The sequence below is a fragment of the Rhea americana genome, unplaced genomic scaffold (genome assembly GCF_003343005.1).
Source record: "Rhea americana isolate MKP2758 unplaced genomic scaffold, rheAme1 scaffold_92, whole genome shotgun sequence".
NCBI classification, from domain to species: domain Eukaryota; kingdom Metazoa; phylum Chordata; class Aves; order Rheiformes; family Rheidae; genus Rhea; species Rhea americana.
The window spans coordinates 1,988,156-2,012,542 of record NW_028187111.1 but is presented as its reverse complement, the minus strand read 5'-3'; the positions used below and the strand labels follow the sequence as shown (position 1 = coordinate 2,012,542).

The 24,387-nt window shown below is 39.5% G+C and overlaps 1 protein-coding gene across 1 annotated transcript in view; it reads right to left on the bottom strand.

The window, feature by feature from the left end:
- TBX15 (T-box transcription factor 15) overlaps nucleotides 1-24,387 on the bottom strand; it is a 105,246-nt gene that overhangs the window by 21,032 nt on the left and 59,827 nt on the right. Inside the window, exons 2-6 of the mRNA XM_085324669.1 lie at nucleotides 22,825-23,038; nucleotides 13,329-13,430; nucleotides 11,698-11,869; nucleotides 11,145-11,312; nucleotides 5,831-5,895 (exon numbers count right to left, since the gene is read on the bottom strand). Of these exons, the coding sequence (XP_085180795.1) occupies nucleotides 5,831-5,895; nucleotides 11,145-11,312; nucleotides 11,698-11,869; nucleotides 13,329-13,430; nucleotides 22,825-23,038 (721 nt within the window). The remainder of the gene's footprint in view (nucleotides 1-5,830; nucleotides 5,896-11,144; nucleotides 11,313-11,697; nucleotides 11,870-13,328; nucleotides 13,431-22,824; nucleotides 23,039-24,387) is intronic.

Below are 24,387 nucleotides of genomic sequence, written 5' to 3'. Positions count from 1 at the left end.
CTTGCCTTTCCCTGCCTCTTTTGCAGCAGCAGGCTATATCCCTTGCACTGACTGAACACAACTAGAGATGCTTCATTAAATGTGAGAACATATCCCCTTTCAATGCAAATGGCTCTAACATCCCCAGAGCCTCTCATCAGATGTTGTTCTGATACTGGAGCTGCCTTTTGCTTCTGAAAATGTCTTCCTGCACGTGCCTCCACTCACTCAGTTAACTTTCCAAAGTCTCCCCGGAAGCTTAGATGCTTTAAATACATTGGAGTTGGCAAACTAAACTCTGTATTTTAAGAGGAGGTTTAGAAGAGAGGTTGTTGCGTGGTGTTTATTAGCTGCTAAGCTGTTAGAAGTAGAAACAGAAGACATCTCTGCATAGCAGTCTCACACTAGCCCTGAGTATATTACAACAAAACTATTTGGTTAATACAGTGGCCTTTGCCAGCTCATGGAGCTCAAAGGCAGCAAGGCAATCCAGAATACAAACCCATCTACTAAGCCGGGGTCTGTGTGCAGGGGCAGCCTGTGGACTGTCAGTACCACCCCTAGGATTTCATCTGCTCCCAGGCTGAGAAAATTGCATGTATGTTGCCTCTCTGCCTCTCAACACACAGAGAGAACAGCACCTTTTCACAGCCTTAAGGAGCAATCCCCAGTTCAAAAGCCGAGGGATGACTTCCTGGTGCAATATATCCAGGGAGCATAAAATTGCCCTGAGTAAGTCAATACAACAAGATATGCTGTTGGAAGAACCTGCCTTGACAATTAAAACCAAGTAATATATCAAGAAACRAAAACTGATGGTTCCAGATTACACAGCTGGAACAGTTATTTTCCATCTGCCCCAAGGAAGGAGGACATCATCTGACTACAGCCAGCATTTGTACAGTTTGGCTGAGCTACTGTCCTCCTAAGTTCCCTGCGCATATAACCCCGGTTTGCACATGCATCTGACTTCCAGCTCTGCTCGTTACCCTGCCCATGGAGTCTTGCAGAAAAAGAATGCAACCAGGCAAAAAACAGCTTGGGTTAGAATGCACACCAACACTGAATGATTGATTTTGCAACTCTATCCCCCATCCCCAAGTATATTTTCTTCTTCTGTCTATGATCTATTATTATTTTCATAAGAAAATGAAAAAAAAAATCAAGAAACTCCATCACTGGCAACTCTAATAACCCTTTCTCCCAGAACAGGTTATCAAATGAGTTTGATGCCAAGGTATTCAGAGCCACCTCACAGACCTCCATCACAGACATAAAGGTAGCACTCTCTTAATCAGCAGAAGGCTTGGACTGCTATTTCACAGGTGTACCAGCCTCTAAGGGGAAACATACCCTAGTTTGCCAATGAAGAGACATCTTGAAGCAGCAGTAAATGCTGATTTAAAAAAATATATTTTCAACATTTCTGAAATCTTAGTAACTTCTTCAAGGCTTAGGTGAGGGCTGCTGATACCAAGTGTGCTAGACAGTATCCATGTGGCATCCACTTTCTCTTCCACAGAACTGCACTGAAAAATTGACTTCAAGCTGTCTATCCAGCCATAAACCCTCCTCTCTCACATCATCTTTATGAAGGAAGTAAAAAAGCATCAGAAGAGGACTCGCTGCCAGCTTTATTTTAACAAGGTCAGTCCTTTAAAAGGTGTCCAAAATTCGCTCTCTCTTTTTCATTCATTTTTTWTATATTTAGTGCTATAAAGTTTTAATAATAGGCAATAAATGAAACAGTTCCATTGTCTGAAAATGAAGAAAGATGTATGAGCTATCTTTGCACCTCCATAATCCATCCCATATGGCTGACCTTGCCATTCCTGCTGCATGCAGGATTCAGGTCATCCTTTCATTGTTCACTGAGGAAGCCAAACTGTTGGCTCCAAGCACCCTCCTGGCTCTCTTACCCGAGACAAAAGGTCTAAGAGCATTTCCAACACAAACAACTTTTATTCACCTCAGCTGCCCACATCTGAAAGGAGAGTGCTGTTGCCTGCCTCCAGTTTAGCTTTTTTCTTCCATCATCCTGCTGTGTTTTCAGTCTTGTCCCTTCCGGCTTCCTCCTGGATAAGGAGCTCTCCTAAGCATCCCACTGTCAAATGAACTTTACTCAGACTCCAAAAATAGCCTCCACAGCACTGTACCTGCACACTCACTACGCAAGCATTTCCCTAGCWGGTCTCTGTAAGTCAAAGAACTTTTTAAATGAAAGTCAAAACTGTAGTTCTCAATCTCTTGAAGTTCTGCAAAGCAAACAGCTCATACCTGACTTGTATGTACATTATCCATTACAGAAGCACTACTTTTATCTGGATATCCYTTCACCACCCTCGTGAGACAGGACGAATTCTTCAGTTTCACTTTTACAGATGGAGAACTGAAGAAAAGAGGGACCAAATGACTTCCCTAAAATCATGTACAGTGTGCATCTAATAAAAGATGGTATTAAGTCCAGGCCTTCTAACTCCCTTATCTGTCAAGACTGATGGCTAGATTGCTGAACTACATCACTTGACACAGATTATAGCTGGTCAAAGACTGCAAAAGAGCATTCAGTTGTGGGGCTATTTGCATTGTTCCCTCTGAAACATTTTGTTCCTCCTTCTTCCAGCACAAACACAGAGGCAACAGACTATGTAGGGACATAACCATGCAAACAGCTGAAGAAGGCCCCTGAAGGGATCTATTAGAAGATCTCTTCCTCAGGTAGATACAGCCAGTTATAGACTTCTGAGGTGTCTCAAAAGCAGCAGGTTTTTCACCATTCTGTGGTACTAATGAAGCCAGACCACATCCATAAGAAATGTAGGGGGAGGCTGTGAACTGATGGAGGCCAGGTTTAAAATGGAGACTAGATTCGAAAACAACGGTCAGCACTTTAATTCCTGTAGCAGGCAGCAACAACAATGCAATAACAGAACAAGAAATGAAGGAAGGAAAAACATCTATCTCTGTTTCATTTAAAAGCATCAACCCAAGGAAAAAAGTAAACGTCTTAGGAGACGAACTTAAGGAAGAAGTGGCTTAACAGTTCCTCAGTTCCTCTTCTCCCATCATGCTCTGTTTTTTCCATTGCTTTTTTTTCCTTGTATCATTTATTGGAATACTTTAACTAGAGCTTTCACTCAGCACCCCAAAATCACAAGGTTACTATCTCCTGGAGTGCTCTCAGACATCACTCTGCGGCCCTTTTTGCTGTGCTGTTTGTTTATTTTTTAAGATCGTATTAAAAAAAACCTCTTGGAGAGATACTACGCTTCCCTGCATCACAAACAGCTCCTTTCTCAGATTCCAGTGGAATTTTCTCCAGCTACACTCTAATGCAGTGTATCTGACAAGAGTTGGGAGGATGAGGGAAGCTGCAGAATACTCATGGTCATTATTCCAGTTGGCCAGTGATCATGGTGAGATTAGGAATTCATTGTGAAAGAAGAGCCAACCAGCACAGTTAAGAAAAGTCCCATTTAGAGAATCTTTTCCCCACAAAGCTTGGATCTTAATGCCTTTCTGTCTCCCATGTGTGCCTGTGCACATCTATGTATGCGTCTTTGTCAAAAGGAGCAGCTAAGCGTTACAAGGGGTGTCCCCAGGTAGTTGTGCAGCCTTAGCCAGACCACTGCTTACGAGGCAGACGCCCGACTGCTATATATGCTTGCAAATACCTTTGCCTGTTTTTTCTTCATGAGGCCTCGGGCTGCTCTCTTTGATGTGTAATACCTTAAAGATTTTAATTCCTCTTTACATCAGCAGAGAGCCTTGCTGAGCCCTCCCCACAGCTGCAGCCATGTAGCAATTTCCTGCCCTTTCTTAAATCAATGAGCTACAAAGATCAGTAATTCCCAGCCTTTTCAGGAAGCTATCCAAATTCATTGGACTAGGCCTTATTAATGCCTTCCATGCTAATCTAGCCCACCATGTACCTGGAACTGCTTCAATCTCTCTTCTAAGCCCAGCCTCCGCTGCAGCTGCATCACTGCATACAGAGGAGACCTTTTACACAGGAGACATACAACTTCCCCCATTAAGGAAAGCAGAGCAGGGTAAAAGTCACATATGCCTCAAGTTCCAAAGTAATGCTCAAGGCTGGAATCAAACAAGGATGGAAAACATCTTTTAGCTACACTGAGATGAGAACAGAGGAGCTGACCTAGTAAATCACCTAGGTTAGCAAGATCCTCTTTGCTACAAGTGAYGGTGTAGCATTTACCAAGTTGATGGGAAATACTGAAGATTTGGCTGTTCACTGAACACACCCTCTATCCAACCATGAATGAGGTAGTGGTCCTGGTAAAAACACATGAGAGGACTAAGTAATTAATAAAGATTGAATTATAATTCTCACGGGGACAGCAAATAAAGGTTATGCACACCGCTTGCATACTGCTCCGAACCCTTGAAGCCTTGCTTTACAACCCTAGTGTTCTTACAATGCATTCTTCTATGTCCAGTTCTACAATTAATTTAATGTTTAAAATTTTTTGTCACGTTGATTTAAAAGGATACCCACACCATTTGCAAAACTGAAATCATCAGATGTGTTGCACACTCTACAGGCATCATAAATGGCAAGAAAAGTTGAAATATTTCGTTAGGACTTTCTTATTTCTTTTTGACAACACTGTAATGTCTTAATAATGCAAACTTTTTTTGATTAAACATTCTTGTTTAGCTAGTGTGCTATTAAAATAGAAATACTTTAAATAATAAGTAATGTATTCTACTTCAGAYTTTCATTAAAATTGTGTCAAAATTGAACCATACATGGTGAAAAATGTTGGCATTACCGGAGAAAAACTGAAAAGATTCTAAACCAGAAAAATTTTTGCACTTTCACCCTGGAAAGCTAAGAAAAACTCAATTTTTCTTCTAAGGTAGAAAACCATTTGAGCATCAAGTTTTTATATTTCCTACAGAAACGTAAAGAAAAATCTGCCTTCCAGCCGGTTCCACATATTATAATCAGAGAAGTCTAATTTGCCTTTCTTACAACTTTCACTGTTGTGCAGTTTGTTAGCCTGTGACCCGTCTGTCTGCCATCCAATTTTCATTCTCCTGTTTTCCATCCATCTTTATAAAAATGTTTTCTGTTTTTTCATTTCACTGACACAAATCTTTTTGTGGAGAGGGGATGGAAGGGGAAGCAAAACTCTACAGTATCTTTACAGCAGGTTATTTTACCTGAACTCTTGTATATTGCAACACTGTATCAATAACGCATAAACAGTTTATTAACAATTTAGCAGGGGTGCTGTAGGATATTTTAATTGTGTTTTTAAATAGCAAGCAGAAAACCTCAGAGGAACCAGAAAATAATGAAAATGAGCATAAAAAAAAATCATTATGTGGCCAGAAAATACCAACTGYAAATTATATATACAGCCTTGAAAGCAGTGATAATGAAAGGGATACTGAGGTAGAAGTGAACAGCAAATTAAACCTACAACAGCAAAAATACAATTGCTGCTTGGAAATAATGTCATAAAGCCAGAAAGTGTTAAGCTATATTTACAGATATTTTATCCAAAAATACCTAAAACCCTCTCTCAACTGCAGGACCAATGCTACAGGCAGATGGAAGAGCAAATCTGGAGGAGATTTCTGAAAAGCAATTAAGTCAGCCTAGCTGGCTAACCAGAAAAATATGTTCTAATGAAGCCATCATTACACCATGAATCTTCTAGGTAAACACCCCCTCTAAAAACTGGTCTACAACTACCTTCTCCTGTAAGATTGAATTAATATTGTAAAATGCCTTGTTGGACCTCAGGTGTATGTACAGTGTGCTCAGCAGGGGAAAGAGAGAGGAGATGTTAAGGAAATACAAACAAACTCTTGTTACCTGTTTCTCCCAGAGTCTCTGAAACCTTTAGCGAAAGGGTTTCTGTCAATTTTTAACCTAGTGATCTACAAAGGAAGAAAAAGAGAATTAATTGATCTGTTCAAAAAAAATTTCCAGAGTGAAATTACTGTTGATTACCTCTCTATCCCAAACCATCTATACAATCACCTTTCATACATATTTCCCAACCTTGCATAAAAGTCACTCTTCCATTACCCAAGAGCAGATTACCAACTTGGTGATTAGATAGCACTATAGACAGAGATAGGGCATCTCAGGCCTGGCTGTATTGGGTAAATGTAGATTTACTGTTCGGGTCACATTTTGGCTCTGAGCCTCCACATGGCATAGCACTGGAGCTAACAAGCTGTTCCAGGATCAGCAGCATGGTAGCTCTGGGTGCAAAACCAGGAGCTGACCCCTCAATAGTAGCATGGGTCTGCAAGTAGTAGTACTGTTCCAGTTTTGCCATTATCTAAGATATCCCAAGCTCAATACTCTAGATACCYGGCAGCTGAATGTACTCCCTCAACTTCAGACAACGCTAAGGAGAAAAGGCAGAAGCAAAGCACAAGTTACAGCTTCTGAAACCCAGCAGCTGGCCACCCAATCCCTTACACATAGTGCTGATGTTCTTCTGAGGATCTGGGTGGCCCTTCAAGGTTTTCTAGTCTGAACTTTTTTTTTTTTTTCCTCCTTCCTCCAAACAAAGGTGACAGCCAGACTGAATTTGTTTGGGGAATCTCCTGCTTTATTTTTAGGTGTGAATTCCATAATGGTAAAGTGACCCTGCAGACTGTGTAATTCTACTCCCCCTCAGCTTTTCCCCAATCTGGTGCAGCAAGAGTAGTGACAGGAGAACTTTCCTCCATCAGCCTCGCCTTGTCCCAGAGACTCCATCTCTGGGGTCAAAAAGGAGAAACCTCAAGGTTCCATTTAATTCAAGGTATTTTTGCTAAAACTGCTCAAAGGGGAGTTGCTTAATACAAATTGATCTAAAGAGGATTTGCAGGTGTTTTGCTTCTGTTGGAATCAGCCCTTACTCTGGATATTAACATTAGATCCGGAATGCAGCTCCCATTTTTGCAGAAGCTTAATTTGTGAACTTAATTTCCGCTAGTCTGACTTTGCTGCTGTCCTGGGACTCATGTATACTGAGACAGATATGTTCTGTGGAGTATGGGATTACAGCAGAGGGAATCCCTGTGGGTGGATTTGCTAGCATTTTAGAATTGTTTCCAGAGACACTCCTCCCAGTAAGGCAAAGTTTTATGGCCACTGGAGGGCATGCATACAGATTCAGAGGATTTTAGATTTATTTTTTAATGAAAAGGGTTCTCCAACCCAAGAGAGTTTCCTGTACCGGTATTACAAAACTGCCGAAAAAAAACTATTTGGAAGAAATCCCTAAATGTTTAGAACTCAGAGAGATAGGAAGAAATTTCAGTGCTTCTTTACAGTTGTAGGTTTTCTTTAGTGCCTTAGAGAGATCCCTTGTTCAGCATCCGATCCTTACCTGTTAATTTTGTCTTACAGGTCTGTCCATTAAGGAAGAAGAAAACAGGCTTCTTTCCCGTCCTTTCCTCTCCTTCCTCTATCCTTTTTCCAGGTTTGGTCTCCAGTTAAAAGTTTGGTAATTATGTGTATGTGGGGTAGAGGAGGGAAGTGCAGGAAACTCTCAGTGATAGCAGATGGTAGTAAATCCACTATTATATTGAGAGAATATTTTTTTCTGCTGGAAATGTTCATTCCATTTTGAATGCCAATTTAAGCCAATTCAAGTGGACCAGAGCGCAAAAGTCAGGAGTCAGTATCCAAAAAGGTCATGGGAGCATGTGTGATTTCTCTCACTCTTCACTTGTCCTTAACCAATGTGTACTTGTAAGAGCTCTCTAGTGGATTCCTCGTCTCTATTGCCTCCCTTCCTGRTTTTAGCAGTGGAGGCAAATGGGAAAATGTCCCCGCTCCATACTTTGCCTCACCACTCATACATACGAAAGGAAATGAGGGAGAACTGAGCCAGCCTTGTCCATATCATTGTCCGCTTTCACCATGCTCTTGCTGTGACTCAGCTTCACTCCAGCTGTTGCAGAGCAACAGCAGTAGAAACAGAACAGGTATCAGCAAGCAGAGGGATTATTGTCTGTGTCTCTGTGCTTGCATATACAGGCAGAGGTGCTCCAGATTCTTCTCTCACCTTTTCTAGCCCTGCTTCTCCTATCCATACCTACAGATGAGGAGACTTTACTCACTGACATCCCTCCACTGTGCCGAGTCTAAAGCAGCCACTAGATCTTCTCCCTGTACACTTTCTGCCACCTTCTGCAGAGTTACATTTGGGCTCTGAGGGAATCCAGCTGGCTACGTTGCTGGCCCTATCAAATCCCTTGAAGTGGATTTRTTCACAGACTGCTCACTGAGGTCCTGGTTTAAGCTACCTCAGCAAAAAGACTTGGTGGCTTTTCTCGTGGTGTTGATAATGTCAAATATCTTTTATTTCTGAACAACTTCTCAACAGGTTTAACATCATCAACATCCTCGTTCCAGGAAAGGCTCCACTCAGATCCTTTCTAACTTCCTCGCCACCACTCAGGGCTTTCTCCGTCCCTTCCAGTTTCTCTGCCCCAACTGCTGTGACTCTGCAGACTGTACCCTCTGCTCCTCTCTGGTTATGAACCTGTTAAAAGACCTGCTGCAGCATTCAGACCTCATGCAGCAGGCGGTCAACACAACAGAAAGATATTCTTAGAAACACAGCTCTTCTGGGACCAGACCTGGGATGATAGGCACAAATCAGGTTTTCAAAACAGCCCTTTGAATGTTTTTCCCAGTCAAATACAATCTTTCAGAAAAAAAGATCATGTTTGTGCTTCATCTAAGACTACTGTTATGATTACTGCTAGTGTAGTGCTATCTGGGCAAATGACAGCTTCTAACAGAGCACAGGAGACAGTCAGAGCTGGTCCCCAAAGAACTCACAGCATCCTGGTGCAAAGAGATAAAATATGGCATGGACCCTTTCATAGACCCAGGTTGTAGATTCAAATGGCGGAAAGACCCAACACAATAATCTACTAGATTGATGGTTTATTCTGTCACGTTGGGAGACATAGAAACTCAATCAGGAATAGCTTGCCTGACCTGGATTTGAACACTGAATTTTCAAAAGCAGGTTTAAAAGACAACCTGCAGCCTCAAGTTTACTTAAACAGGTAAAGGACTAAGCTTTTTTCCCTCTTGTTCMTCTGCCCATTATACTATTCCCAGCATCCATCAGTACATCTCTCTAGATACTTATCATCTAAGTAGTCCAGAAGCTTTCCATCTATGCTCAGTGAACGTGCCAGAGTCCTCTAAAAAGTCTGTGGAAGTTAACTAAGAAAAGCAAGCCTATTTCTAGTAACTTGCATTCACTGTACAGGGGCCTGCAGTTCCAAAGGAAATTGTTTAAAGGTGTGTTCTAACATTTTTGGGTGACATACAGAGATGTGTGTACACACCACCTTGTAAGTGGGAATCTTAAAAAAAAAAAAAAAAAAAAAGGAGCTGAAGGAGAGATTTGAGGAGAGATTCTAGGATAACCAGAAAAATAATAATTCATGTAAAGGGAAGGGTAGATACAGAAGAAAGAGGAGAAATCACGTGAATTTTGAACTTTTTCCAGTCCTCTGTTTTTCTATTTTGCCTCCCTTTTGTTTCTCAACAATTTTTAGATGATGAGAGACCACAGCAAGATTGTATGGTCTTCACAAATAGGAAAAAGCTCCTTATTTTCTATAAGGATTCACATATTTTGTTGTTGTGATATAAAAATACTAAAACAATTCAGTGACTAAACATGACAATCTGTTCTGGGCTGTCTTGACATGGTACTGTCACTCAACCCAATAATACTGAATACAGTGATACTCCAGTTAGTTCATGAGATAACTCTGCAAGCTCAGCTGCTGTCATGGAAATGTGTTGACCTCACCATTTGTAGTTCAAAAATCCTCAAAAATTTATGGCAGAAAATGATATAATATATTTTTCTGTGACAACAATTGACAACAATGTCTATCAGGTTTCATCTTTCAAGCTGGTTTATGCCATCATTCTTGCTTGTGACAGTTCCTTATGCTCTATAATTCGACACCACATTACTAACACAGCATAAAGTTTCACCAGCTGGGATTCTGTTTCACATCGCTGGGATAAAATTACCTTACACAGCGCTTCTGATGCCAACACAAAACTCCCCAGTAAGGAGGAGAAAGGGAGGGAAGGGGAATGGAACATGCACAGCATGTTTCACCTGAGAATAACTGAGAGTATGTGTAAGCTCACAAGAGAAAGGGAGCACACTGAGCCAAAAAGTGTGACAGAGATGGTGTGAARGTTACCAGGAATCCTTGAAGTAGAAGCAGCTAGGAGATGAGTGGTGCTCAAGGAGACTGCAGAGGTATGGGTGGATATAAGGAGCTTCTGATGCGTGCAGTGAACATGGCCTGCAGAAGCAATGAAGCAGGCAATCTTCTCCTTTGAGAACCAGAATATTGTCTTTCACAGGCCACAAAAGGAGAAGCAAATGCATATAATTTATGTTCCAGTCCTTTCCGAAACTTCATTTTTTGCTAGTGTCTCAATGCTTCCATTCTTACATTTTCCTTTTTTCCCTAGCAATTAATTTCCTCTTACAGATTCTTTGGGTAGATGGAGATAGACAGGGAATTCTATAATCAAATGCTGTGGCAACATCTCTTCCCCTATAGTATCTGGTATTAATAGTAACACTGACCTGCAGGATCTGAATAAATGTGATATATGCATGAGAACAGTAGTTAATGTACAAGACATGGATTACTTTTTATGTTCAGGGCTTCTTTTGTCAGCAAACTGATTCCATTTCTGTTTTCTAAGACAAAAAATACTCACTTTTGAAAAAAAAAAATGTTTTCTCTGTTAGGTAAAAAAATCTGCATTAGTTATACTGCTGTAAAATGTCAATGGAAACAGGACACTGCAGTTTCTACCACAAGGCAGCTAGGCAAAGTAAACACAATACCTCTGCCTGTGGTGGATTTAATCTAGCTACTTTACAGGCATCTTATCTCCAAGGTGATTTTATGGTAGATACTTCATGTCTATACACTGCTTCAGAGTGAGTATTCTCTTTTTGTGCAGAAAAACACAGTATGCCTGTGAAGTACACATACTCCTTGAGCTATGTTTCTGAGAGAAGTTAACATCTCTCAAACACACAGAACACAGATTTTTTTCTTTAATAAATATCAGACATAAAAGAAGCTTGAAGGCACCCAGCATGCAATTTTACCTGTTGATTTTGGTAGGCTGTCACTGTGGTGAAGACAGTCTCTGGGAAGTTGAAGGTTTTCACCCCATCACCTGAAGGAACTGGTTTTGTTGGAGAAAGGTCACTGCTGAAGTCCTTGCGGATGACATGAACACGGGGCTGGTACTTATGCATTGAGTGTAATATTATCTGAAGAGAAAAAAAAGAAGGAAAAGGATTCTTTTTTTTCCCAAAAAATTTTTGTGCTACACCCAAAGATACTACAAGAAAGCAGGGATGAGGTAATGGCTTATGGGAACTTACTCTTATCTTACAAGTCTGTGTGAGAGAAAGCTCTTTCCTCACGCATGTGCCGTGTCAAAGGGGAATTCCCCCTTAAGGGAGAAAAGGGCTTTATTGCTTTACAGGACCAGGCAATATCTTGAGCAAAAACATTGAAGTAGGGAAGGAAGCTCTAATACTCTCTGGAGAGAGGCTAGTGGCACATGTGCCTGGCTGGACAGGGGAGCATCAGAGCAAAAGCAACATCCTCCAGRTCTGACATGAGCATGGCTAGGATTAGCCTCTAACTTACATGGCCTTGATCATCAAGCTCGTTGTTGGTCAGTTTGAGCTTGTCAAAACTGACCACCTGCCTCATCCAGGTGTCTCCAGAAGCCAATGAGTCAGGGTGGATATAAACCCTCGGGGGCACTGGGGAGTCAGCATTGCCAGCCACCATCCACTTCGAGCTGTGATACACATACCTGAAAGAGAAAGAGGAAAGAGTAAGGAAAAGTTGTCACTCCTCTACCAGAGGAACTTCTCCAGGGCTCCCCTTCCCCAGCTACTCTACCACACACACACCCCAAGCTCTCATTTTCAGTCAAGRGGGGACATGCTTTATTGCAACCTCCTACCTTTTAAATGAAAGCCAGATTACATCCAAGACACTTGCTCAGGCTTGGTTCCTTATTAAAACCACCTTTGCGGTTATTTTCCCTGTAAAACTCTGCCACATGTGTCTTCTCAACTCTTTAACTCTTTCTGAACTGGAATAAGAGGCTAGGAAATGCTGGTAAACAAAGCTCTGAAAATATTACCAAGTACTCGGTAATTTCTGGAACACTACATTGGCTGCCATGCCAGATTGTACCAAACACATGTGCACTCACCAGAAATGGTAAAATCCAAAGTCTACTACCAGAATCATTGAAAAAACAGAAATTCTGGTTTGAAAAGTTGCAAAATAGGAAAATCCACTTAATATTGCAAATTTTAGAATTAGAGGGAAAAATTGTAAGTGATCTTTTGCATTCCCAAGCTGGCCATCCTATATATGCCGTAAATTTCTCCACCATAGCTCTGCCTAGACACTTGTTTTCTTTCTCTCTTGTAACTCCTTCAGCCTCAGTCATGTCATGAAAGATCCTGGCTGAAACCTGTGAGTCCTGCTCKTGCATTGCCCTTCCAGTCTCTACTTAGCTCTGTTAAAGAATTTCAGTCCTTACCTAAAGCTGGTGACTCATTTCCTGTATTTTCAAATAAATTTTAAAAAGAATCCATTCCTTTCAATGCTATCTGTTCCATGTGACTACATGAGCTAATAAGGATAGAAACAAAGTATCAGACAACATACTAATTTTCAATTTTAATGTTGTCAGAATCATACTCAAAAGGGGTAGACCAAGTAGTTGAGTATCAGGTACTACATTCCTGCTTTCCAGGAAAAGGGTGTTCCTGAGAAACAGCCTGCATGGTCTGAGATGAAAATCTAATATTTAGCATCGGAAGCGGATGGCGAGCTCTTGAATCCTTGAAATGTGGTACACTCAAGGCTATTTGGGGAAAATATCTTGCTCTCAAGGGTCTTCTAATGAGTCTAATAAGTCACCTTTGGCTGGATAGTATTTTAAGATTCAGAGAACCATTAATACCACAGAAATCTTTTCTTCCTGTCTTTCAGTTCAGTGGTGGAGATTCACTAAGACAGTATTTAAGCCTATCTTTTGTGACTTACAGYTCTTACGGTCGAATCAATTAATAGTGTAAAACAACAGAGTTCTGTTGCTGCCAGGGAAGCTATTTCAATTTTCTCCTGTTGGGGATTTCTCCAGTTTCCCCCAGTCTATCTTTACAATGGTATATAATGGTACGTGCTTTTTCTAGGATTTCATTGACAGTGAGACATCTTAATGTTCCTAGTTCTGCACCTAAAAAACTTACCTGTATCTCTTGTTATCCACAGGCACAATGTCCATGGCAATGTAATATTGCTGGTGGGGATCCAAGCCTGTAATTTTCACTCTCATGGCTGGAAACATTCTCCTAGAAAAGAAAATAATARAAATAAGGAAGAAAATGGTGAGTAAGGAAGCTGAAGGGGCTCCTGACACAAGAAGCATGCTAGTTTAAATAGCACACTTCTTGGCATGACTTCTCTGAGTTGGGACTGGTAGCAAGGACAGTGCTGGTATCAGCTCAAATCTTCTGATTTTTTTCCACTTAAAGAGCGGGATAACTGGTCAGTAACCTGTGGTTAATTCCRATACACTCCCAGCCAAGTATTCTGTCTCTTCTGAACTCCTAGCAGATAGTTTTTCTAATATGTTCCATACAAATTGTCCTTACAGTAAGGATTTTTCCCTTGTTTTTTCAACATACAGCTGGGCAGTATACCTTTTACTTGGCCTTTCTGGTTTCATCCTGCTAGGGATGAAATGCTATGGCTTTTTCTTAAAAAACCCCACCAATTGCTGCTATTTCTTCCTGATGTTTTTTACCTGTTGACAATCCATCTAGAATTGTTCTCTCAYATTACATTAAATGCAAGATCACTTTTGCTCTGTTTTTTGGGGAAATCACATTTCAGTATGGAATCTGATAGTACTAGAATAATATTTAAAGTAAATCTATCTTCCTGAAATGCGTTCTTGCTTTTATGTTTTAGTCATTGAAGAAAGAAAGTACCTCAAATGGATCTGGTCATTAGGTTAGTATTTCACATTTAACAGAAACACTGGCATCATAGTTTCCTTGAAGTCCAGGTAGCATTTTGTGCAAACATTTTTGTAAACATTGTCTTTTCTGTGACACATGAATCCAGTTCTGTCTTGCGAATTTTCACCCCATAGACAAGCCATGAAGCTGTTCAAAGCAAAAATCATTTCCCAGCCTTTCTTTTCTTGTACTGAGCATGAGTTTAGCTCTGCTGTGCATGAGTCAGTGTTGTGGAGGTGTTTGTCACCAGACAATTCTTTCAGAAAAGAACAGCTTAGGCCAATGTTAACCTCAAAATATGTCAGTGTCAGTATGGCTATGGCAAAATTTTCTTTAAATTTTTCTGGTTGCAAGTAATTCCATTGCAATTCTAGCCTTTCCTCAAACAGAATGTTGAGTGAAATATTTATGCCTTACTATATTTGCAATACAGTATTTTGGCATCTTTATAAAATTTGAGGAGTGGAACTGGGTGAAGTACAGAAGAAAATAAAAGCAGCAGCTGCATGATACTGGAAGAAATCCTGTGTTATTTCACTGACTGTTAATCAAATCTGAGCTCTTTAGTGTCTTCTCAGTCCTTATCCGAGAAAATCTCAAGTTGAGCTCCCACAGGTTAGTGTCACTCAATTATGTGACTTTCTTCCCAAAGCATATAGATTTTTGATAAGACAAAACTCTGAAAATAATGAATGCTGATATGTAATTACCTTCTGCTTTTCTAATGTGTAAGCAGCTGTCTCCTTATGAAATGAGGGTAGTTTGGGTGGAAGAACGATATTAAAGGGGAGTAAATATCATGAGTATCTAAAATTGTGACTCCAAAATCATGAAGAAAGTGAATAGGGAATGATTATTCACTATTTCTAGGGACCGTCCCTAGAAACCATCATGATGCTTTCCCTTCTGTTTAATGAGAATTAGTGAAATGTCTGAGAAGAACATTAACATCTCCTCCCAACATTTGTATATCTCAAAGGATAACCACTGGACACAGCCTGGAGGAGGAAGAAAATGAGACTATTTATGTGATGTCTCCAAACATCTCTAAAAAGCAGCATCAAAAGGATGCAACTATAAGAAGTTATTTTTTTCTTTCCAGTCCAGACCATATATACCCACTTGGAGGAGAGGGTATTAAAGAGGAGGTCACGGCTCAGCATTCAGCCTACCTACAACTTCACSTTTTCATTCCATTGAGAGAGAAAGTTCAGATCTATTAGTAATTGAATCTCTCTTGGAAAAGGGGTATTCATCTTGGGGGAGGGGAGAACATCATTCTACAGCTGTCAGAGCAGAGCTAACTAGAGTTATGTGAGACATAAAACCGTCAGAAAAATTGTCTGTAGAAACCCTTCAATGAGCAAGTAGATTTGTGCAAATGATGGTATGAGTTTGCTAGTGGAATAACTTGAGGGGGGRAAAAGGAAAAACAGATTAGTCTTTGGTGGCTTGAGGGCATTACCTTGTTTCTACCACAATGGCTCGTTAAAACTGCCAAGCCAAATGGGTACAGGATGTGGCATTTTACAATCCAGCTCTCCTTAATTGGAGAGAGGTGGCTTGGGAACAACTTCAGAGGTAGGTCATGTTTCAGAGGGTTGATGAGAAATCCAGGATTAAATCTGAGTCTCTTTGGGTCTAAGTCTGTGCACTATATTGGGAAAACTGAATGCTATGTGTGTTCCATGGAGCTCTCTCCAAAACTGCAACCCAGTGTAAGGTTGCAGTATAGCCTMTGGGGTTGTTTGCTTATGAAATACCTTGTAAAAGATTACCACAGACCATTCAATAGGCTTAGAAGCTAATCTCTAAAATAATCAGAGAAAATGCRACTGATCCCAATGCTTTCTCTAAGATTTAAGTGTATTTTTAAAGTTTTGTGAAATATTACTGTTTTCCTTTTTTGTGGGTGTAAAAGCAACTCAAATTTCTTTGACATATTAATGTTGCCTGGAACTATCACAGCAGCCTCCACCAGTACCACTTTGGGGAATGGGGAAAATGGAAAAGGTGGAGATAAACAACAGCAAATTGGGGATAGATTCAGGTGAAACTTTGGTTAAGTTCCTGTGCTCTATGTTGCCTGTCAGCTGCCCCTTTGCCCCCAGGTCACCTATACAATAGGAAAACACTAGGCTCAAAGGGTTTGACAGTATTCAGGCCATTTCAATATTGTTGTATTAAGAAACAGTCAAGAACCTTTTATCTAAGAAGGCATCAACTAGCTTTACAGTCAACAGTTACAGACATGAAGTCTCTCTGTTTGCACAGGGAACACATGATGACACTAGATATAGTTTAGTAGAAGGTTTTATGTCAACAACAGGTTGGGATGATCAAGTTATTTATATGATAGCTTTACCACTCAGCAGAAGAAAAGTCTTCCTAAACAAATACTGGAAGTCTATGTACATATACACAGTTCCCTGTTAGGGGAAATATGATACGAAATAAGCTATTACAATTGTTTTTAGGATCATTTAGAAATCGTCTTTTAAAGTATTTTTGTAACAACTATCTGCCTCAATCTACCCAACACCTGGTTCCCTCCRTACAGAGAATGAGGTTTATGGAATTCTGATTTCTAAAACTTGATTAAAATTGTATTTGCCAGAATAGTATTGTACTGATTTTGAGAACTACATTTGGGATCTCTCAGAAATAGAAAAAAGTATTTGGACTGTGGCAGCCAGCATGTAATTTTGTTTAAACTTTTATTTAATACAAAAACATAGCTCATTTTTCCTTTCTGAAAACTGTTCAGAGAAGAAGAAACACAGTAATACCCCCCAAACTGAATCTTTCTTTTTTTCCAATAGACTAAAGCTCTAGTTTATAACCCTTAGGATTCTCATGGTATCAGCTCTTTTCTCTACCCCTTGAACCAGTACACGGGGCTTGCCTTCAAAGCTGACCCTGTTCTGAGTAAAGGCATGGACCAGATGACCTCCAGATGCCCTTTCCAACATAAATTTATTCTAAATTCAGTTTTAAAGRGGGAAATTCCCCATTAGGGGACAAGGAATAAATAGCTACCTGGCAGGTTATTTCAAAACACAGCAGTAATTCCTTGAGGCTGCTTAGAAGCTGGAAATATTCCTTGTACAGACAGTTCAGTGAGCAGAAGTCAGATGAGAGTTTAAAGGACTAACTAAATTTATCATACGGTTTTCACAGTTATACAGGGTAATGATATACCTGCTGCATAAACAACTTAAATGAGATTAAATTTGCTTAAAGATGACATCTGAATGCAAACCTTAAAATGAAGGGYGTGCCAAGATATGAAGCATTTCAATTGTGCCCAACAGCATGATTCTATTGACAGTAATAGAGAGATTAGCCACCTCCCAGAGTCATAAAAAAATCTGAATGAGCAACTCCACAAAATATTCAAAGAGTCATTTAGAGTTGCAGATTAAATATGTACAGTGTTTACAATGTGCATGAGTTAACAGAGTAGCCTGAAGTTGTCAGTGGTATGTTATAACAGATATTTCCTTGCCTTTAAGACTTATGCCAGATGTATATTTATTTATGAAATAAATCTGTGAGGAATGAAGGTGAGGGGCAGGAAGGGAAGGGAAAGCAGGAATGTCTTCCTGCTTCTCTCTGCTGCATGAAATTATGTAGAGGCGACATTTGCCTTTGAGAGGAAAGGCTGAAGCAGGATTTGGGAGCTAAGGGATTTATTGTTTATGAGGGAGAGGGAACCCAGCAGATCTCCTCAGCTGCTCCACATGAAGGTGCATATATTTTTCTGGAAACTGGAGCAGGTGTATCAGGTCCACTGGGTCAGGACTGCAGGGCGGCAGTTTGGTAGCCTCCCAGCCCTCATTCTGMGAAGCCTTCTCCCTAGGCATCTTCAGCACCAACAGAGCTTCACAACAAAATCATTGTCGCTGGCCTTAGCTGAAGAGCACACTGAGGCCCTTCTTTCCCTTATTGGAAATAAAACAGCCATTCTGTAACGTAAACAGCCCTAAGTACATATTTCAAATGATTCAGTCTCGTAGCTCCAGGGAGGCAAAGCGATTCCCATCAAAATACCATTTAGCCCCCCAGAAGGCACAGAAGAAACAGGAGMTGACAAGGTCATCTGTTCCACCCACTTCTGACTTTGTGAATTTTCCACCTGTATTACTGAGCATGGCCTCAGCCCAGGTTTGAGCTATCCATCAGCATTAATATGATAGATATGCTATGACTCATGAGATCATTTCTCTCATAGTTGAGAAGAAATCCTAGATTTCTTATGGGTAGAACCTCTGCCCCCATGAAAGTATTGGCTGTATTTGTGGGCTCAGTCACAATTTCTACAATCATCTCCATAAACAGTAGGCAGTATTTCCCTTCCAGAGCGTGACTCTGAGAATTAATTATAGTGGTAATATATCTTCCCCAGTAATAAATGCACATTGCTTTTGCCTTTGGGTGGCACTTCTGTGCAGCAGCTAAATAATCATTGCCCCCGCAGCTCAAATGATCATGACCTTTAGCCAGGGAACGTGAGAATTCAGATCTCTGTGCTAATGTTGTAAGGATCCAAGCATGCTCAGAATGGGTGAAGGAGAGTGGGAGAAAAAGAGTTAAATATGTTTTTAGAGGGAATTGCTTAAATTAGGATTACCTGCTTAGGTTGAATTTATTTTATTACAGACAGAGTATAGGGTTGCCTTCCAAAAAAAAAAGGATATAAAGGAGATTGCAGAAATGAATGCTCTACAGCTGACAGAAAACCATTTGCACCTTTTCCACAAAGAACAAAGGAGTCTTGTTTTAAGAGCTTTATTAAATTCCGAATAACAAAGTTCTGTTAGAAAGGAAGAAAGGAAAAGTGTGAAGTGGACTGAAGCAGGTTTATGGAAACAGACAAAAAAAAAGACTTCTATAAATAAAGCATCAAGAAAGAAAAACTGAAGAGAATTAAATGTGAGTGGGACTGTGTGTGGTTGGAAGTTAGAAAGTGTAGTAGGTCTGAAGTAGGTGGGATATAGCTCCAGAAATACGTTTGAAATGAGAACGTAGGTTAGAAACTAGCTTCATGGAGTAGGAGCAAAAAGACGTGGTGTCAGTCAGGAACCAAGCAGTGCTCTATTATTATATGAAATTAAGGAGCAGCATTACTTATAGGCCACTAAATCCATGATTATAAAAGCTTTCAGAACAAGAAGGCCTTACAGGACTCAAAGAGGGTTTCTACTGGGAAAGTGACAAGAGTAAAATCTTCCCTGTGGAAGGAAGAAGTCGCAAAGTAAGCCATACATCTCTCAAAAATTCAGTATGTAACAGGAAATCCTCAGGAGATAACAACAACAATTCAGTCCTCTCTGCCAGAAATCATACATTCTAATCTATGGGTGTTTTATGTGTCATGCATCCAGTACGGAAAAACAGGACTGCCAGATTCAACTCTCAGCCATCACAGGCACATCCGTTATGAAGGAAGAATGTTTAATTACAGAGGTTAACCATTTAACTTGGGCATTTTACCATATCTGTAAGGACCATCCCTAATAAACTAACATACCAGACAAAGAAACTGCCCAGATCTTCATTAAGTTTTGAGATGGTTAATTCACAAATATAGTGAGCAGGAAAAATCTCCTTCAATATTGATAATATCACTCTGAAGACATCATCAAAAAGAGAAAAAAAAACTATTTAGTAGATAAATAGATTTTGTGGGGGCAGCCAGAGATGCTGGCCATCAGGATTCAGGTAATGATAAGCGTCTTCTTTCTGGGAGAAAGAATGTGATTTAGCATTATAAAGAGTGTATGATTTGCTCAGTAAGTTACATTTCTGTATTGTGAGACATGATGTTTTTTAAGTGGAAAAGTTATCAAGGCTGGAGCTTGCAAAGGCACTTGAGAATGCTAGTATAGTGTTATAGAAAAAAAAACTCTAATAGTTAAAATTCTTATCCTGAGTTAATAGTGAGTTATAGTGAGTTAAAATACTTACAATTTCCCTATGTCTATTCCCTGCTAAAAAAATGTCTTAATACATCAGTATTAGACTATTTAAAATAGAGTTAGGATCTCTCGTCTTTCTTTGCATGTGCTGTTAAACACCTCTGACAGCTGGCTAAAATAGAGACTGCAATATTTCATCAGAAATTGTGAACAAAAYAAGGTTTTCCCCAGAGCATGTAGTATAAAAACCAGAATCATGAGAACCAAAAAACCACTTGAGAACCAAAATCTTTGAGCCAAAMCCTAAGAACATCACAACAAAATATTTAATTTGAGGCCAGGATGGAGCATATAGAAGAATTTCAGGCTGCGGAAGAGAATCCAACCATTATGTTTTAGGATACTTCTCCACCAAATGGGGCTCATTTTTCCTGGCATTGGTGCTTCAATGACATTGTAATTCAGCTGCATTTTGCTCCCACATTCTCCTTCTTGGAAGGAATGAAGTACAACTCACAGTAATCCTTAGTCAGCTTCCTGGTATTACTGAGTAATTAGAGATATGTATCTATTGTTTGTTATGATGATGTGCAATGTGGGAGGCCCTATTTGTCAAACAGGAAGGCAACATGGAAGGCAATTCCATGAACCATTGCCAACATGAAACATTTCAATTCATGTATGTCAGAACAGTAGTTTTATATCAAAAGTGTCAAAGCACMTACTTCAGACAATTCCAAACAACAAATCAGTATTTTTTTAGCAGAAAGATAGCAGATGGAAATTTTCAGAAAAACAATTTTTTTCAAAAAAATATTTTTTCTTCAATAATTTTCATTTTCTAAAAGCTTTTAATGGAAAAACAGAATCTCTTTTTGTATGTGTGCATCTATTTTACCAAACAGAAACATTTCATTTTTTGAATTGACCCAAAATATTTCATTTCTTTATGTTATCTCTCTCCCAGAATACTTCAATGCATTTTTTTCAGTAACTTCTCCTTCTGCAGAACCTCTGTCATTGCTCTCAAGGCTTCTGTGAGAAGATGTGTTGAACAATTTGCGAAATTGCAGTAGCATTGATATTGTAACTTTTTGAGTGACTTTTTTCTAAAAACCCTGTGATCAGGGTATGGCTTTTTAAGGTTCCAGAAGGGTCAGCTACTTCATTCAGAAATGCGTGAACTGCTGAAGTCATCTCCATCTTATACCATTGAGCTCTGGGCATTTTGTTGTGCTCTTGTTTTAGTGGGCTTAGCAGTATTTGTGCTGCTGCTAAGTCTATCCATTCCATTTATTGTAAGAGAATTAGTTAAAATTAATCCAACAGCTAACGATGCATCCTTCTTGTTCTCAGAGACAGCATGGACCAGGCACCAGGACAGTGAACTTGGTTCTTCCAGTGCTGTATTTCTTGAGGCTGGACAAATCACTTAGCGTGTCTAGGTCTCAGTTCCACTTCATATGTATTGAGTACAGAGGTTTTGACACCTCTGGGCAAAAATGTTGCAAAACAGCAAGCGTTATTATTTCAATTACTCTGGCTCTTTCATTTGAGACAGACGGGCATTTACAGCAGCCTATTCTGTAGTGATACAAGATGTTTGGTGTGTTGATGAGATTGCACAACTAAAACCCAAGAGCCGATCTGTTTCTGACAATCTCCCTCAGGAATTTTCTGAGTTGTTTGTCCATGATAACTTCCCTCAAATTATCTGAACTTCTTGGGTTACAGAACAGTGGTGACCACTTCATAAGAATATAAAACAACAAGTCCAGCTTTTCTGGCAGAAAAGCTTTCTGGATTTTCTGAGAGCACAGACATGAAGTAAAATTATAAATGATATAAACTGTRTGTTTTGGACAAAACTTTAGAAATGTTCCCATTTGCATTTCTGAAAAGGGACAGAATGGCTCCTGTGATAGGCAAATAGATCTGATTCATTTTAATCAGCTCTGTCCGTGGTGCTGATTTCTTTTTAACAAGATTAATTGGAATTAAAACATCATTAGGTGGACACAAAAAATATTATATTATTGCAAACCTATCTAAACTTCTGGGATGCGTTATAGCTTGAAGAATCAAGAAATATACAGCTAGTTTCAAGTTGTATTTTGTCTCACAGATTTCTAGCCTTTTTTTTTTTTTTTTTGGTAGTAGACCAATAATGGAGATCTATTTACATATGGCTAACAGGATGACAAGGCTAACAGGAAGTTTTTCTTTTTAAAAACTTCTGGATTATTATTGCCTTTTTATAACCACACCTGACATGGGATCAGTTGCAATAGCATTGGGAAACATTAAGCCTGCACAGTTTTGATACAGGAAGTCATCAGCATTGTGTCTATCTAGAATTGCAGGAAGACATTAGTTTAGCACTGAGGTGAGCTTGAATTTGGCTAGATATGAGATTAAATCAACTAGTTCATGAAGTGCTATGGGAACTTGAAAGGAAACTCATATGGCTCATCCCCAAGTTCATAGCTCTTTTTAAATTCAGTGCAGCCAGCAACACAACATTCATTTCCTGATTATTTGCTCAAAGGAAAGACCATCCTTAACTAATTCCTGCATCTGCCATTTCTCCTTTGGAGTCTCTGATTCAAAACTGAACAATTTTGTTTCTCCTAAGAAAGATAATAGAAGATGCAGCTGTGAAACTCTGGCAGTCATTTACTTTTTCCCATATATTTATTGCTTAGGCTTATCAAAAAGAAAAAAAAAAGCTTCTTTTTTCTCAAAAAAGAATTTGCTTTTCCATTTTTCTTTAGCTAGACAAAAGTCCAGAGATATCTTACCTGCCTGCTTTAGTGATGATCATCTCTGTCCCAATATCATGAAATCTTTTCCAGAGGTCAGCACATTGCAACTCTACCTGGATCTCTTCCATGGATGAAGGAGGAGGAGGCTGAGGACCTGAGCCACCAGATGTAAGGTCAGAATGGGAGCCAAATGAGCAAGATGTCCTTTCTGCCAGCACCTCTGTGTCTGACCCAGTGCTCTGCTCTGAGTCTGCAAGGAAAACACACCAGGTTAGACACTTCAATTCTACCCACTCTGAGTGAAAAGGGGGGGGGGGAGCAGAGAAGATAGCCAGCAAGGGAAGTTCTGAAGAATGGTACAATGGCCTTTTATAATATATATGTTTATGGTTTGTTGTGATTTATAACCTGATGTTGGGCTTTGGGTTTCCAACATGACATCTAGTACTTTTGTAAAGCTTTAGAAATAGCTGGAAAAAATACMCTTGGCATAAAATACAAATAGTAACAAATGTCACTACAACACCAGGAATGGAGCATAAAATGTAGATGAAAAATAGAAATTAAAAAAAATTAATTGAACCCATAGCTTCAATCCAAGATTAGATGGGCTCACTGGAAAACTACATTCCATGTAATTGAACATCCTCCCACACTACTATTGCAGAGTTGGTTATTTTTAAACAACATAGTTTTCTCCTTTTAATAGCCTTGTCATCAAAAATAATGATCATTTTTTATTTTACTATTTGGCAGTACCACTTTGGAAAAGTGTTTTATTYGCTCCTATAATATCTTTTTCAGAACAATGACATTTCTTTGGAAAATAATCATGCAGCTTTTGGTGAGCAAAATGCTCTAGAGTACTAAAGAACAAAAGGAGGAGATGGTAAACATATGGAACATGTTACCAAGGAAAGCAATTGAAGTAAACTACATAAAAAACCATATGAGACAACCACTCCTCTTTATGGTGGAGAAGAGTAATGTTTTCACAGAAAATAAGCAAACAAACAAAAAAAGTGAGGTTGGACTAGATTAAAAGYCCAACCTGTCACACAGAACCAGATGATATTTCTTTTGCCAAAAAATATCTCATGTACTCTTTAGGTAGGTATGGTACATACAAGGCCCTCCTCGCTCATATGGTAGGGTTAGGTTGGAATTTTGCTAATAGCAATGTTATTTTGTACCAGGATGCATACCAACATTACATCAAAGTAATTCACAATACGTTCTGCAAAATACTGTCTTTATGTTTTGAATCTGATTTGTAACAAATTGACATTAGTTTTAAATAAATGATTAGCAGAGAAATAAATTGATGTGGAGCACTCAGTAAAAGGGATTAAGGAGAGCTCTGCAGATTTCAAAGGTGATACAGAAATAACACGTCGGAATGCGCTCACTGATCATTTAAATACAGGCATCTCAATGAATAGCTATTTATGTATATTACCTGCACTTTACAAGAAAAAGAAGGAGAGATCTCTGTCAGCAGGAGAAATTTGGGGAGACAAAAAGTAGCAATTTGTGCTAAAAGGTGGTGAAACCACCTCAGCTAGTATTTCTTCCATACTGGGCAAGTGCCACAAACTG